Below are 14,780 nucleotides of genomic sequence, written 5' to 3' on the forward strand. Positions count from 1 at the left end.
TTGCTTCAGGTGTTTGACTGTTATGAACTTGTAATATATCACTGTTCTGCTGTATATTGTGTCATGTTGACCTTTTCGCTTTTTTTTTTGCTTCTGTGCTTGTCAGCTGTGACTCAGTGGGTAGCACCCTCGCTTCTCAGTCCGAAGGTTGTGGGTTCAGGTCCCACTCCTGAGACTTGAGCACAAAAATCCAGGCTGACACTCCAGTGCAGTACTGAGGGAGTGCTGCACTGTCGGAGGTGCCGTCTTTCGGATGAGACGTTAAACCGAGGCCCCGTCTGTTTTCTCAGGTGGACGTAAACGATCCCATTGCACTATTCAAAGAAGAGCAGGGAAATTATCCCTGGTGTCCTGGCTGGGATTTATCCCTCAATCAACATCACTAAAAACAGATTATTCAGCTACCCAGTCTCTAAGCTAAGCTTTGGAATTCCCTCCCTAAACCCCTCTACCTTCTTTAAGACACTCCTTAAAACCTACCTCTTTGACCAAGCTTTTGGTCACCTGCCCTAATATAGAGGCACTGGAGAGGGTGCAGGGAAGATTTTCTCTTGAAAAAAGAAGGCTGAGGGGTGACCTCATAGAGGTCTTTAAAATTATGAAAGGTTTTGATAGAGTGGATACAGAGAGAATGTTTCCACTTGTGGGGAAGAGCAAAACTAGAGGCCTCAATATAAGATAGTTATCAAGAAATCCAAGAGGGAATTCAGAAGAAACTTCTTTACCCAGAGAGTGGTGAGAATGTGGAACTCGCTGCCACAGGGAGTGGTTGAAGCGAATAGTATAGATGTATTTAAGGGGAGGCTGGAGAAGCATATGAGGGAGAAGGGAATAGAGGGTTACGCTGATAGATTTAGATGAGGAAAGACGGGAGGAGACTCGAGTGGAGCATAAACACCGGCATGGACTGGTTGGGCCAAATGGCCTGTTTCTGTGCCGTATATCCTGTGGAATATCTCCTTATGTGGCTCGGTGTCAAATTTTGTTTCGACAACACTCCTTTGAAAGGCCTCAGGATGTTTTGCTACGTTAAAGGTGCTTTATGAATACAAGTTGTATTGGAAATGCAAAGTGCTGTTGTCCCTTTATTTGGAATAGCACAGTGAAGATTTCATCTCCAGTTCTAATACTGCCACCTTCTTTCCCACCAGATGTGTGCAACAGTACTGACCTTCCAGAAGTTGAAATCATCAGTCTACTGGAAGAGCAACTGCCTCATTACAAGCTGAGAGCTGACACAATTTACGGTTATGATCACGACGACTGGCTTCACACCCCTCTCCTTTCTCCGGATGTTAATCTTGATCTCACCCATGAACAAATAGAAGAGACACTAAAATATATGCGTAAGTACTGTACCAACAAGATTGCATTTAGCTTGTGCCTGCAAGAGATGTCTACCAACAAGTTGCAATAAGGTGGTCTGGTGCCCATGTAGGGATGGGAGCTAAAGAGCCCTCACAGTTTGTGTGGATATGTTGAGGCAGTCAATGCCAAGCACCAATGGGGGAAAAAAAAACCTATTTAAACATTCATTTTCCAGAAAAGCATCGTTCGTACTTAATTCTTCAATTTAAGAAAAACTACCAGAAATTGTGTCTACTAATATTTTTCATTTTTATTTTCTGCTTCAGAAATAACTTCTGAATCAAACTTAATTTCGCTCCACCCTTACCTCAATGTGATGAAAATTCCAATGTGGCATTCCAATTAAAAATGGGCTTGATAAACTGCAACCAAATACGCTCGGGTTTTTTCTCCCCTCCACCTCCTCTCCCCCTGCCCACCCCACCACCGGAGCTGGTGAAAAATGTAGCTTTCGGTTCTTGGAAAATGCTGAATATCGCTCCAACTTGTCGACATTAGGTGTTAAAGATGAAAACAATGTTGATATTTACAACAGCTCCATAATATCAAAGTCTCCTTTCTAAATCAATTCCTTAAACATTTGTTGTCATTATCAGAGCTGCAGATTTTCATTTGCCCTTGGATCCATTGTAGAACTAATCTATGATGGAATAAAGGCAAACTTTGAAAAAAATAGAGCAGATAATCCCTTGGATTTGTTTTTTTATTCAGTACAATACAATGATTGAACTTGTCTTCAGGCCACATTTCCAGGGCTGTGATTTATATTACAGCAAGCTCCTTGTCTATAATGGGTGTGTGCTGTTTCCCTGTGTGCCAACTGCTTATGAAGTCAACCTACAGTGGATGGCAGCATTGCTGGAGTTTGGCTTCGGATAGATTGGTCCTGATCTAAGCTACACTGTATTAAACTGGCTATTTCAACCCATTCTGTTTCTGCTTTGATTTTCTACATTTTCCCCCCCTTTATTGCTTTTATTAAACTGTCTTCATGGAAAAAAATTACTTGGCAAACATGTTTTGGTCCAGGAAAAGAAGACATAAGATGCAAGTAGTGGAATCATGGAAGTTTACGGCACAGAAGGAGGCCATTCGGCCCATCTTGTCCGTGCCGGCCGGGGAGGAGGGGACAGGTGTGGGGAGTTCTCCCCGGTGTCCTGGGGCCAATATTTATCCCTCAACCCACATCACTAAAAAACAGATTATCTGGTCATTGTCACATTGCTGTTTGTGGGAGCTTGCTGTGCGCAAATTGGTTGCTGTGTTTCAAACATTACAACAGTGACTACACTTCAAAAAGTACTTCATTGGCTGTAAAGCGCTTTGGGCTGTCCGGTGGTCGTGAAAGGCGTTGTAGAAATGCAAGTCTTTTTACTTTAACAAGCTGTTCCTTCAAACCAGGAACACACGGCATCAGAGCGGTGGAAACAGATTCAATAGTAACATTCAAAAGAGAATTGGATAAATACTTGAAGGTGAAAATTTGCAGGGCTATGGGGGAAGACTGCGATTAATTGGAGAGCTCATTGAAAGAGGCACACTTTAAAAAAAAAAAATAGAGTAGATAATCCCTTGGATTTGTTTTTTTATATTAAATACAATAATTAAACTTGTCTTCAGGCCACATTTCCAGGGCTGTGTTTACATTACAGCAAGCTCCTGGTCTATAATGGGTGTGTCCCTTTTCCCTGCGTGCCAGCTGCTTATGAAGTCGATCTACAGTGGATGGCAGCATTGCTGTATCATTCTAGGACTCTGTGAAATAAAACAAGGATATGTGGCTGGTGGGTCTCTAAACAGGAACATCTCCAAGGCTCGACAAGGTAGATGCAGAGAGGATATATCCCCTCATGGGAAAATCTAGAACTCGGGGCATAGTTTCAGAATAAAGGGTCGCCCTTTTAGAACTGAGATGTGGAGAAATTTCTTCTCTCAGGGTCGTGAATCTGTGGAATTCTCTGCCCCAGAGAGCCGTGGAGGCTGGGTCATTAAATACATTTAAGGTGGAGAGAGACAGATTTTTGCAAGATAAGAGAGTGAAGGGTTATGGGGAGTGGGGGAAGTGGCTTTGAGCCCAAGATCAGCCGTGATCTTATTGAATGGCAGAGCAGGCTCGAGGGGCCAAGTGGCTTATTCCTGCTCCTATTTCTTATGTCACAGGTTGTTAGTTTCATTAAGAAAGGATTTTTAACAGGGTGTGCTAAACATTTTAAAAAAAAACATGCTGAACTTAATGGTACCCCTCTGTGCTGAATCATGTTTTGAATCTGTGAACAATCACTCAGTCACCGATGATGATTAATAGTTCCCAAGTAGTCACTTAAAGGTGCCACTGCTGGAGCCCAGCCATAACCATAGAGCAGAGAGTATAACAAGTGAAATATTATGGCACATCAAAATTGCAGAGTATTGTGCAATCTCTTCCAATTCTGGCCTCTTGCTCATCCCCGATTTCCATCGCACCACCATTGGCGGCCGTGCCTTCTGTTTTCCAGCCCCTGAGCTCTGGAATTCCCTCCCAAAACCTCTCCGCCTCTCTTTCCTCCTTTAAGATGCTCCTTAAAACCTACCTCTTTGACCAAGCTTTTGGTCACCTGCCCTAATTTCTCCTTATGTGGCTCGGTGTCAAATTCTGTTTAATAATTGCTCCTGTTAAGCGCCTTGGGACATTTTACGACATTAAAGGCGCTATATAAATACAAGTTGTTGTTCACGGTGCTCAGCGAAAAGCTTCATCGATGATGGTCAATTACTAGAGAAACAGAAATATGCAGTGAGAATCTGAACGTTTAAAGTGCGCGATCCATTCGAGTACATTGACAACTGAGGGGAAAGCATAAACAAGTTAATGGCTCAGAATTTGTGGTTGAGAATACAGCGAACTGGCAGAGTTCGAAGCCTAATATTGGAGCCAACTTGTGTTATCAATCTTCCCAAGGAATTATGGTGCATGAACAAAGTGTTGGAAAATTTTAACAATGTGGCTGTAAAACACAAGCTGATAAGGTGTTGTTTTGTTTTCGAATGCTTTGCATGATTAATTAAAAACTGCACCCGCAGAGCCATGAATATATGGAAGTGACTCTTCAGAAGAGATTCATGTGTGGTCTGTACAAGACCGTGCAGACACACTGTCCTTTGACCTCCTGAATTTGGGTATGAATCCATTGCCGACTCATCCGATCCAAGCTTTGTATTCTTGCCAACTTTGAAGACCCCAAGTGAAATGATTTTCTACATGTTCCGCTCAGTTCCTAGTTGGCATTGGTTGACGACACAAATTGTTTAGAATTTAGTGCAAAATGGCAATCTTATTCTGAGGCCGTAAGATGGTGTGATTAAAGCGTGCTGTTGATCCAGAGTGGAAAGAGGGTTCCTCGGACGCAAGATGATGCTAACACTGGACATCTAAAGGAGCAAACTGTTCCCTTTCCCCACAGCTTTGTCCTGATGAATTCCTCCCCCCTCACCCAAAAGCTAAGTTCCTGTTTGTCTATCAACTTTAGATGGACAAATATTGGAAGAGAGTAAATATTATAGGGATAAGAATTGACACGTCAAACATTCTGTCAAGCACGATGCGTCCAAGACTGCTGGGCCTACAGGAGTGTCATCTGTAGAACATAACTGAGGTTAGGGTTCAGTCGTCGGGGATCAAGTGACTGGGCTCTGGCTGCACTCCTCGGGCTGGGCCGTGGGAGTACTCATGGGGGCTGGTTAGGATCACTCAAGGCAGCATCTGAGATGGAGGGCTTGTTGATGGGGTGGAGTCCGAGGGCCAGGGAAAGGTTTGTGGACATTGGAGGACAGATGGAATGTGAGACCTGTGGAGGTAGCTTAGGGTGTCTCAGGAGTTGGCTAGGCTGTGATGATGGTTGGGGACTGGGATGTGAGAGCACCAAGGGGAAGGGACAGGGATTGTAACCCTTAATTGCGGGAGAAGGGGGCTTGAGCTGCTCAAAGAGGTGATGAGGGCGAGAAGCATCAAGGACAAGCATCATACCCAAATTCTGAAGGGGGAGGGCGAGCAGTCAGAGGTCGTGGTTCACATTGGTACCAATGACATGGGTAGAAAGAGGGATGAGGTCCTGCAACAAGAATTTAGGGAGCTCGGTAGCAGATTAAAAAGCAGGACCTCAAAGGTTGTAATCTCTGGATTACTCCAGGTGCCACGTGCTAGTGATTATAGGAATAGGAGGATAGAGCAGATGAATGCGTGGCTAAAGAGTTGGTGCAGGAGGGAGGGCTTTAGTTTCCTGGATCACTGGGTCTGCTTCTGGGGAAGGTGGGACCTGTACAAGTTGGACGGGTTGCACCTGAACCAGAATGGGACCAACATCCTTGCGGGGAGGTTTGCTAGCACTGTTGGGGGGGGTTTAAACTAACTTGGCGGGGGGATGGGATACGGGGTGGAGCTATAGTTGGGGGTGATGCACAGCCAAATATAGAGGAAAAAACAAGTCAGCCTGGAAGGCAGAGCAAATATGTAACGGCACAAGGGAGTATGGCAAGGCTGGATGGCATTTATTTTAATGCAAGGAGTCTTGCGAGTAAGGCAGATGAATTGAAGGTGTTGATGAACACATGGGAGTATGATATTGTTGCTATCACAGAGACATGGTTGAGGGAGGGGCAGGACTGGCAGCTCAATATTCCGGGGTATAGAATCTTCAGGCGAGGCAGAGGGGGGTGTCGCAATATTAATCGAGGAGTCAATTACTGCTGTAAGGAGGGATGATATCTTAGTAGGTTCCTCTAATGAGGCCATATGGGTAGAACTTAAACAAAAAGGGGGCAAGCACTTTGCTGGGAGTGTCCTATAGGCCCCCAAACAGTCAGGGGGAGATAGAGGAACAGATATGTAGGCAAATCTCAGAGAAGTGTAGAAATAATAGGGTAATACTAGTAGGGGATTTCAACTTCCCCAATATTAACTGGGATAGTCAGAGTGTAAAAGACTTAGAGGGTGTGGAATTCTTAATGTACATCCAGGAGAGCTTTTTGAGCCAGCATGTAGAAAATCCTACAAGAGAGGGGGCGGTACTGGACCTAATTCTGGGGAATGTAGCCGGGCAAGTGGTAGAAGCGTCAGTAGGAGAGCATTTTGGTGACAGTGACCATAATTCGGTGAGATTTAAGGTAGTCATGGAAAAGGACAAAGATGGACCGGAAATAAAGGTTCTAAATTGGGGGAAGGACGATTTTAATACGATAAGGCAGGATCTGGCCAAAGTGGACTGGGATCAGTTACTTGTAGGAAAATCCACATCAGAGCAGTGGGAGTCATTCAGAAAGGAAATAGAGAGAGTACAACGCCAACATGTTCCCGTAAAGGTCAAGGGTAGGACCAACAAGTCCAGGGAACCCTGGATGTCAAGGGATATACAAGAATGGATTAGGAAAAAAAGGGAGGCTTTTGGCAGATACAAAGGACTAAAAACAGTGGAAGCCTTAGAGGAGTATAGAAAGTGCAGGAGGGTACTTAAAGAAAAAGAAATTAGGAGAGCGAAGAGGGGCATGAAAAAACACTGGCGGGCAAAATAAAGGAAAATCCCAAGGTGTTTTATAAGTATATTAAGGGCAAGATGGAGCTGTACAAAACGCTAGTTAGGCCACAGCTGGAATATTGTGTGCAGTTCTGGTTGCCACGCTATAGGAAGGATGTGATTGCATTGGAGAGGGTGCAGAGGAGATTCACCAAGATGTTACCTGGGCTGGAGCGCTTCAGCTATGAAGAGAGACTGGACAGGCTGGGGTTGTTTTCCTTAGAGCAGCGAAGGCTGAGGGGGGACCTGATTGAGGTGTTCAAAATTATGAGGGGGATAGAAAGGAACTTTTCCCCTTAGTAGAGGGGTCAATAACTAAGGGGCATAGTTTCAAGGTAAGGAGCAGGAAGTTTAGAGGGGATTTGAGGAAAAACTTTTTCACCCAGAGGGTGGTTGGAATGTGGAACTCACTGCCTGAAAGGGTGGTAGAGGCAAGAACCCTCAACGTATGTTTCAGAAAACTGTTCTGCTGAAGGACTTGCCTTTTGACCCTCTTGTGTTGCAACTTATACTACATGTGTGGGCATTATCATGTATTTACAAGCTAATTAACTTTTGATTACAAATGAAATGTGTGCACTAGGGGTTGGGTACTTTTGGTACATGTGTTTAATAATTAAAAGGTTTGGGTTTGTTTATTGATTGAACTGGTTTCTATAAAACAAAGTGACATTATAGTTGCTATGGATAAGTTAATTGGCAAACTGTGACATGTTTAGTTACTGAGAGGGTTCAACCTTTCTGACGTCGAACATTCTGGAGCCGCTTGTACTGGGTACATGGAACATTCCTCTGTGATCTCTCATCACAAACCTCTAATGTCCTTGATACAGGAAAGGTGAAATAAAGACCGACGGACTTGAATTTATCTAGCACCTATCACGACCTCAGGACATCATAAAGCGCTTTACATAACAACATAAGAATTATGAGCAGGAGTCGGCCATTCGGCCCCTCGAGCCAGCTCCGCCATTCAATAAGATCATGGCTGATCATCAACTTCAACTCCACTTTCCCGCCCGATCCCCATATCCCTCGATTCCCCGAGAGTCCAAAAATCTATCGATCTCCGCCTTTACAGCCAATGAAGTACTTTTTGAAGTGTGGTCACTGTTGTAATGTCAGAAACGCGGCAGCCAATTTGCGCACAGCAAGCTCCCACAGACAGCAATGTGATAATGACCAGATAATCTGTTTTAGTGATGTTGATTGAGGGATAAATATTGGCCCCAGGACACCGGGGAGAACTCCCCTGCTCTTCTTCGAAATAGTGCCATGTGATCTTTTACGTCCACCTGAGAGAGCAGACGGGGCCTCGGTTTAATGTCTCATCAGCAAGACTCGGTGAATGTTTTCTATTTAATTGAGGGCAGCCATTAATTGCTGAGGAGATAGTGTTGGCCTCTTTGTTATCGAATGATGCTGCTGAACACCGTCTGGGGGAACTGCAAGTAACATAAAGGGCATTCGCAACTGGGTTCAAGGTTTTTTTTTTAAAGTAACTAAATGGAAAAGTAAAACTTAAGGTGATCAGGGAATATCTGTAATTAAAGGGTTTTAAGATTAGAGAAGATGAGCTCAGATGATTGAATTAACAGCTTAGGAGCCGCGAATGAGAAAACATCATGTAGCCTGTCAGAAATTTGTGCTTTAGAGTCAGAGTTATACAGCACAGAAAGAGGCCCTTCGGCCCATCGTGTCCGCGCCGGCCATCAAGCCCTGTCTATCCTAATCCCATTTTCCAGCACTTGGTCCGTAGCCTTGTATGCTATGGTGTTTCAAGTGCTCATCTAAATGCTTCTTGAATGTTGAGGGTTCCTGCCTCTACCACCCTTTCAGGCAGTGAGTTCCAGATTCCAACCACCCTCTGGGTGAAAAAGTTTTTCCTCGAATCCCCTCTAAACCTCCTGCTCCTTACCTTGAAACTATGCCCCCTGGTTATTGACCCCTCTACTAAGGGGAAAAGTTCCTTTCTATCTACCCTATCTATGCCCCATATAATTTGAATAAACATTTTATTGACTCCAACCAAATAAAAATGAGGTGCCATAGACAGAAACACACCACCTGCTCATGTTGCTGCCTCCACTCCTGTGACCCATTGAAGACTGAATGCTTGTTGTGAATACGGGCTTAGTCTCAGATGATAATATTGTTCTTTGCAGTTTTTAAAAATTCATTCTTGGGATGTGGGCGTCGCTGGCAAAGCCAGCATTTATTGCCCATCCCTAATTGCCCCTTGAGAAGGTGGTGGTGAGCTGCCTTCTTGAACCGCTGCAGTCCGTGTGGCGAGGGTGCTCCCACAGTGCTGTTAGGGAGGGAGTTCCAGGATTTTGACCCAGCGACGATGAAGGATCGGCGATATATTTCCAAGTCCGGATGGTGTGTGACTTGGAGGGGAACTTGGAGGTGGTGGTGTTCCCATCTACCTGCTGCCCTTGTCCTTCTAGGTGGAAGAGGTCGCGGGTTTGGGAGGTGCTGCTGAAGAAGCCTTGGCGAGTTGCTGCAGTGCATCTTGTAGATGGTACACACTGCAGCCACGGTACACCGGTGGTGGAGGGAGTGAATGTTTAAGGTGGTGGATAGGGTGTCAATCAAGCGGGCTGCTTTGTCCTGGATGGTGTCGAGCTTCTTGAGTGTTGTTGGAACTGCACTCATCCAGGCAAGTGGAGAGTATTCCATCACACTCCTGACTTGTGCCTTGTAGGTGGTGGAAGGTTAGACGGCAGGAGGTTTAGTTTGTTTGATTCTTTGCATGCATGATCTTTGTTCATTATATGACTCACACAATGTTATTTCTTGCTCAAAACCAAGTGGATGTTCTACTCGTGCCCTCCTCTGGTCAGTGTCCTCCTGCAGCTCAATAATTGCAGGATTTCACAACAAGAGACCGACGTCTGCAGATGTTTTTGAACAACATCAACAACTTGCATTTATATCGCGCCTTTACCGTAGTAAAAAACGTCCCAAGGCGCTGAGCGAACCATGAGGTGATTACTTGAATCGGTGCTTATAAGTTGCCCAGCTTCGCTCGCTCTCTCTGCCGCCGTGCACCGCTCGCTCTCTCTGCCGCCGTGCACCGCTCGCGCTCTCTGCCGCCGTGCACCGCTCGCGCTCTCTGCCGCCGTGCACCGCTCGCGCTCTCTGCCGCCGTGCACCGCTCGCTCTCTCTGCCGCCGTGCACCGCTCGCTCTCTCTGCCGCCGTGCACCGCTCGCTCTCTCTGCCGCCGTGCACCGCTCGCTCTCTCTGCCGCCGTGCACCGCTCGCTCTCTCTGCCGCCGTGCACCGCTCGCTCTCTCTGCCGCCGTGCACCGCTCGCTCTCTCTGCCGCCGTGCACCGCTCGCTCTCTCTGCCGCCGTGCACCGCTCGCTCTCTCTGCCGCCGTGCACCGCTCGCTCTCTCTGCCGCCGTGCACCGCTCGCTCTCTCTGCCGCCGTGCACCGCTCGCGCTCTCTGCCGCCGTGCACCGCTCGCGCTCTGCCGCCGTGCACCGCTCGCTCTCTCTGCCGCCGTGCACCGCTCGCTCTCTCTGCCGCCGTGCACCGCTCGCGCTCTCTGCCGCCGTGCACCGCTCGCTCGCTCTGCCGCCGTGCACCGCTCGCTCGCTCTGCCGCCGTGCACCGCTCGCTCGCTCTGCCGCCGTGCACCGCTCGCTCGCTCTGCCGCCGTGCACCGCTCGCGCGCTCTGCCGCCGTGCACCGCTCGCGCGCTCTGCCGCCGTGCATCGCTCGCCGCCTCTCATTGTTAAAGTCACGCGCTGGTTGTGCTGCACGTTACCGTGGGAATGGGGGAATTAGCGGAAAAGCAGGGGGGTGGCTTCTCCGGTCTGCTCCAGTGAAAGCGGCTTCTTTAATATAATATCATATTTACAGGCCCACGTTTTAGTGGGTCTGCAATGTGGTTGACTTTCCGAGCGTAGGACGTTTTATGCGGCCGAAGGAAGAAGATGCACGACTATTAAAATATACTTTTCACCGTTGTGAGAGAAAGAAAGAAAAAAAAAATGACCTCGGGACGTCCCAAAGCACTTTACAGCCAATGAAGCACTTTTTGAAGTGTAGTCACTGTTGTAATGTGGGAAACGCGGCAACCAACTTGTGCACAGCAAGCTCCCACAAACAGCAAAGTGATAAATGACCAGATAATCTGTTTTAGTGATGTTGATTGAGGGATAAATATTGGCCCCAGGACACCGGGGAGAACTCCCCTGCTCTTCTTCGAAATAGTGCCATAGGAATCTTTTACATCCACCTGAGAGCAGATTTAGTTTAACGTCTCATCCAAAAGACGGGGCAGCACTCCCTCTCTGACAGTGCGGCGCTCCATCAGTGCTGCCCCTCCGACAGTGTGGCGCTCCCTCAGTACTGCACTGCAGTGTCGGCCTAGATTTCTGTGCTCAAGTCTCTGGAGTGGGACTTGAACCCACAACCTTCTGACTCGGAGGCGAGGGTGCGGCCCACTGAGCCATGAGTGAATGACTGAGAGAGACGATGGTGAAATAGAATTGACTGTAATACGGGTTTCAGGTACCTGGTGTGCCAGTTCCATCTTCTGCAATGTTCAGATACCTGAACTGTTTGATTTTTAGCATGTTTTACAGAGCTTTTACAAAAAAGAGTAAATTCGGCGGAGTGGGGGGGGCGTTGGCGGGTATGGAAGAGAAGAACTACAATTCTGAAAATCACCTAGTTTGCTTGGTGGGATTTTACAGTAAACACAATGGGATTGTGTCCCTTTCACCAGCTGACCTCATCACTCCAACTTCCGACAGGAAGAAGGAATGAGACCTTCTTTTGCACTAATTATCCGAAACCTTGACATCACACAAAAGCAAATCATTGTTGCTGGTATCGAGAGTCAGAGTTTTGGAAAGCAAATGTTTCTTTCCATGTAGAATATTCTCCTCGAAAAGCATCATCGCTTTACGACCCGACGTGCCGCAGTGCTGCGAATGTTCCATAATGACAGTCTAGGTTCTGCTTTCGAGTTGTAACAATTGTTCAAATATTTGGTTCTGTGGACCTGCTTTTACAACCCTTATCACTGCCATTTGTTGATGTGGGTTTTTCTGAATACAGTCTGATTGATGGTGCTCTGTGCTGGACATAAAAAAGACAGATCAGTAAAGAGAGATGGATTTAATATCTTCAATTTATACACCTCCCCCCGCCCCGCCCCGCCCCGCCCACCATTCTTGATAGATCAAAAGTATAACTTGCTATACCATGTGCTTTAGAATACAATCATAAAAGGTCACAGCACAGGAACACCACAGAAACAGGGCATTTGACCCATCAAATCTGCACTCGTGCCTTTCTCCGCTTGTGCCACCGAGTCCATTCCCGCCACCGTCTGTTCCCTAAACTCCTAAAATGTCTCTTTTCATGCAGTTACCAAATTCTCTTTTGAAATAAGTTGCAGACTGCGTTAAAAAAGAAAGACTTGCACTTCTATAGCGCCTTTCACCACCACCGGACGTCCCAAAGCACTTTACAGCCAATGAAGTACTTTTTGAAGTGGAGTCACTGTTGTAATGTAGGAAACGCAGCAGCCAATTTGCACACAGCAAGATCCCACAAACAGCAATGTGATAATGACCAGATAATCTGTTTTAGTGATGTTGGTTGAGGGATAAATATTGGCCCCAGGACACCAGGGAGAACTCTCCTGCTCTTCTTCAAAATAGTGCCGTGGGATCTTTTACATCCACCTGAGAGAGCAGATGGCGCTTTGGTAAGATGGCACCTCCGACAGTGCGGCGCTCCCTCAGTACTGCCCCTCCGACAGTGCGGCGCTCCCTCAGCACTGCCCCTCCGACAGTGCGGTGCTCCCTCAGTACTGCCCCTCCGACAGTGCGGCGCTCCCTCGGTACTGCCCCTCCGACAGTGCGGCGCTCCCTCGGTACTGCCCCTCCGACAGTGCGGCGCTCCCTCAGTACTGCCCCTCCGACAGTGCGGCGCTCCCTCAGTACTGCCCCTCCGACAGTGCGGCGCTCCCTCAGTACTGCCCCTCCGACAGTGCGGCGCTCCCTCAGTACTGCCCCTCCGACAGTGCGGCGCTCCCTCAGTACTGCCCCTCCGACAGTGCAGCGCTCTCTCAGTACTGCACCTCCGACAGTGCTTCGCTCCCTCAGTACTGCACTGGAGTGTCGGCCTAGATTTTTGTGCTCAGGTCCCTGGAGTGGTACTTGAACCCACAACCGTCTGACCCAGAGGCGAGAGTGCTGCCCACTGGGCCATGGTTAACCGCAATATCTGGCAGCGAATCCCATATTCTAACAAAGCTGTGCAAAATAAATGTTCTTCCAACTTTCCCTTCAGTTTGTTTAGTGATTATCTCAATTTTTGCTCCGTTTTTACCATTTCTGCTACCCGAGGGAAAAGCTGTTTGCAAAAGCCTGGTTTGTAAACGTCATTGTGATGAAAATGAATGTCGAACTTGTCTCATGCTTCATGTTTCCCAAGCAAGGGCATTTGTGCACCTCGAGGGACTTTCTGTGTCTCTGGCGTGGCGGGAAAGGAATCTCTGCATTTGTTTGCCGATTGCCCCATGAGAAATGTTTTTACGCAAACAGACTGCAATAATCAGGACTTCTCATTGCCTGAAGCTCTGTTCAATATACATGGCACAGATGATATGGAACGTGTCATTATTTCTTTATGGACTCATTTTCTGTGCGGAGTATTAAACCTTACAATAACCAGATGCAGTAATCCTACAATGTTGCAACAGGCCATGTGGCCCAACAGGTCAATCGGATCATTTTATTCGATAATCAAACGTTAATTGCTTTCATGCACAAGGCTTACTGCTTAAAAAAAAAAAATGTCCTGCAGTGTACTTGCATATTTCCTCACTTTATGTTTAAATGTTGTATATGTTTGCTCTGTTGTGACCTTGCGCTTGTCCAGCATTCCAGAGTTTCATCTTACTTGAAATAAAAACAGAAAATGCTGGAAATACTGAGCAGGTCAGGCAGTGTGATATCCGAGTGGGAAGGTCAGAAACTGAGAGAAGCGAGATATTAGGAACAAAACCCAACTGTTTATTTACACGGTGTAGCCGAGAGACATAGCTCTTACAAGCTGGAAGCCAGGCACATAATTCTTACTGCACGAGCCAAGATGGAGGATGAACCTCTGAGTCATCATACGCATAATGCAATGCCACATTTCCGTGTTAACTGGTGTACCAGGACATTGAATACATGACCCATTACCTTAAATACTGCTGAATGTGAACCCTTAATATTTGGCTCCATCTGGTGGATAACTTAAACATTACATCCCAGATTACTATAGGCAGCATGTGTGAAGAGAGAGAAACAGAGTTAACGTTTCAGGTCGATGACCTTTCGTCAGAACTGGAAAAAAGCAGGAAATGGAACAGATTTTTAAACAAGAGTACACTTGCTTAAAAATCTGTTCCATTTCCTGCTTTTTTTCAGTTCTGACAAAGGGTCATCGAGCTGAAACATTAACTCTGTTTCTCTCTTCACAGATGCTGCCTGACCTGCTGAGTATTTCCAGCATTTTCTGTTTTTATTTCAGATTTCCAGCATCTGCAGTATTTTCTTTTTATCTTACTTGCACAGGTTGAGGAATATTGAGAGATTAAAAAAATTTGCTTGTAAAGAAAGGTTCAAAAACTTTTGACCTTTTTCAGTGTTTCCGTGACAAAACTGTTGCCAGTTTTTCCGGCTGTGTAACCCTGTGGACTCCAATAGCATTTATGCCCACAACTAGAACCGGGGCAATAGAATTTCTGTGTGAATCGGATTTGGACGTGTGTTGTAAAAATGTTGTGCATTTTTAGTGAGGCATTGGTCAGTAAATTACTCGAATTGTACTTCAGAAAGTCAAA

At 46.5% G+C, this 14,780-nt stretch overlaps 1 protein-coding gene across 1 annotated transcript in view; it reads left to right on the top strand.

Annotated features, from left to right (window-relative positions):
- The window catches only part of trak1a (trafficking protein, kinesin binding 1a), a 236,496-nt gene that overhangs the window by 97,616 nt on the left and 124,100 nt on the right, over positions 1 to 14,780 (top strand). Inside the window, exon 3 of the mRNA XM_085989320.1 lies at positions 1,152 to 1,346. Coding sequence (XP_085845446.1) covers positions 1,152 to 1,346 — 195 coding nt within the window. The remainder of the gene's footprint in view (positions 1 to 1,151; positions 1,347 to 14,780) is intronic.

This window comes from Somniosus microcephalus, chromosome 5, assembly GCF_052327205.1.
Source record: "Somniosus microcephalus isolate GS21.2 chromosome 5, FLI_Smic_1.0, whole genome shotgun sequence".
Classification (NCBI taxonomy): domain Eukaryota; kingdom Metazoa; phylum Chordata; class Chondrichthyes; order Squaliformes; family Somniosidae; genus Somniosus; species Somniosus microcephalus.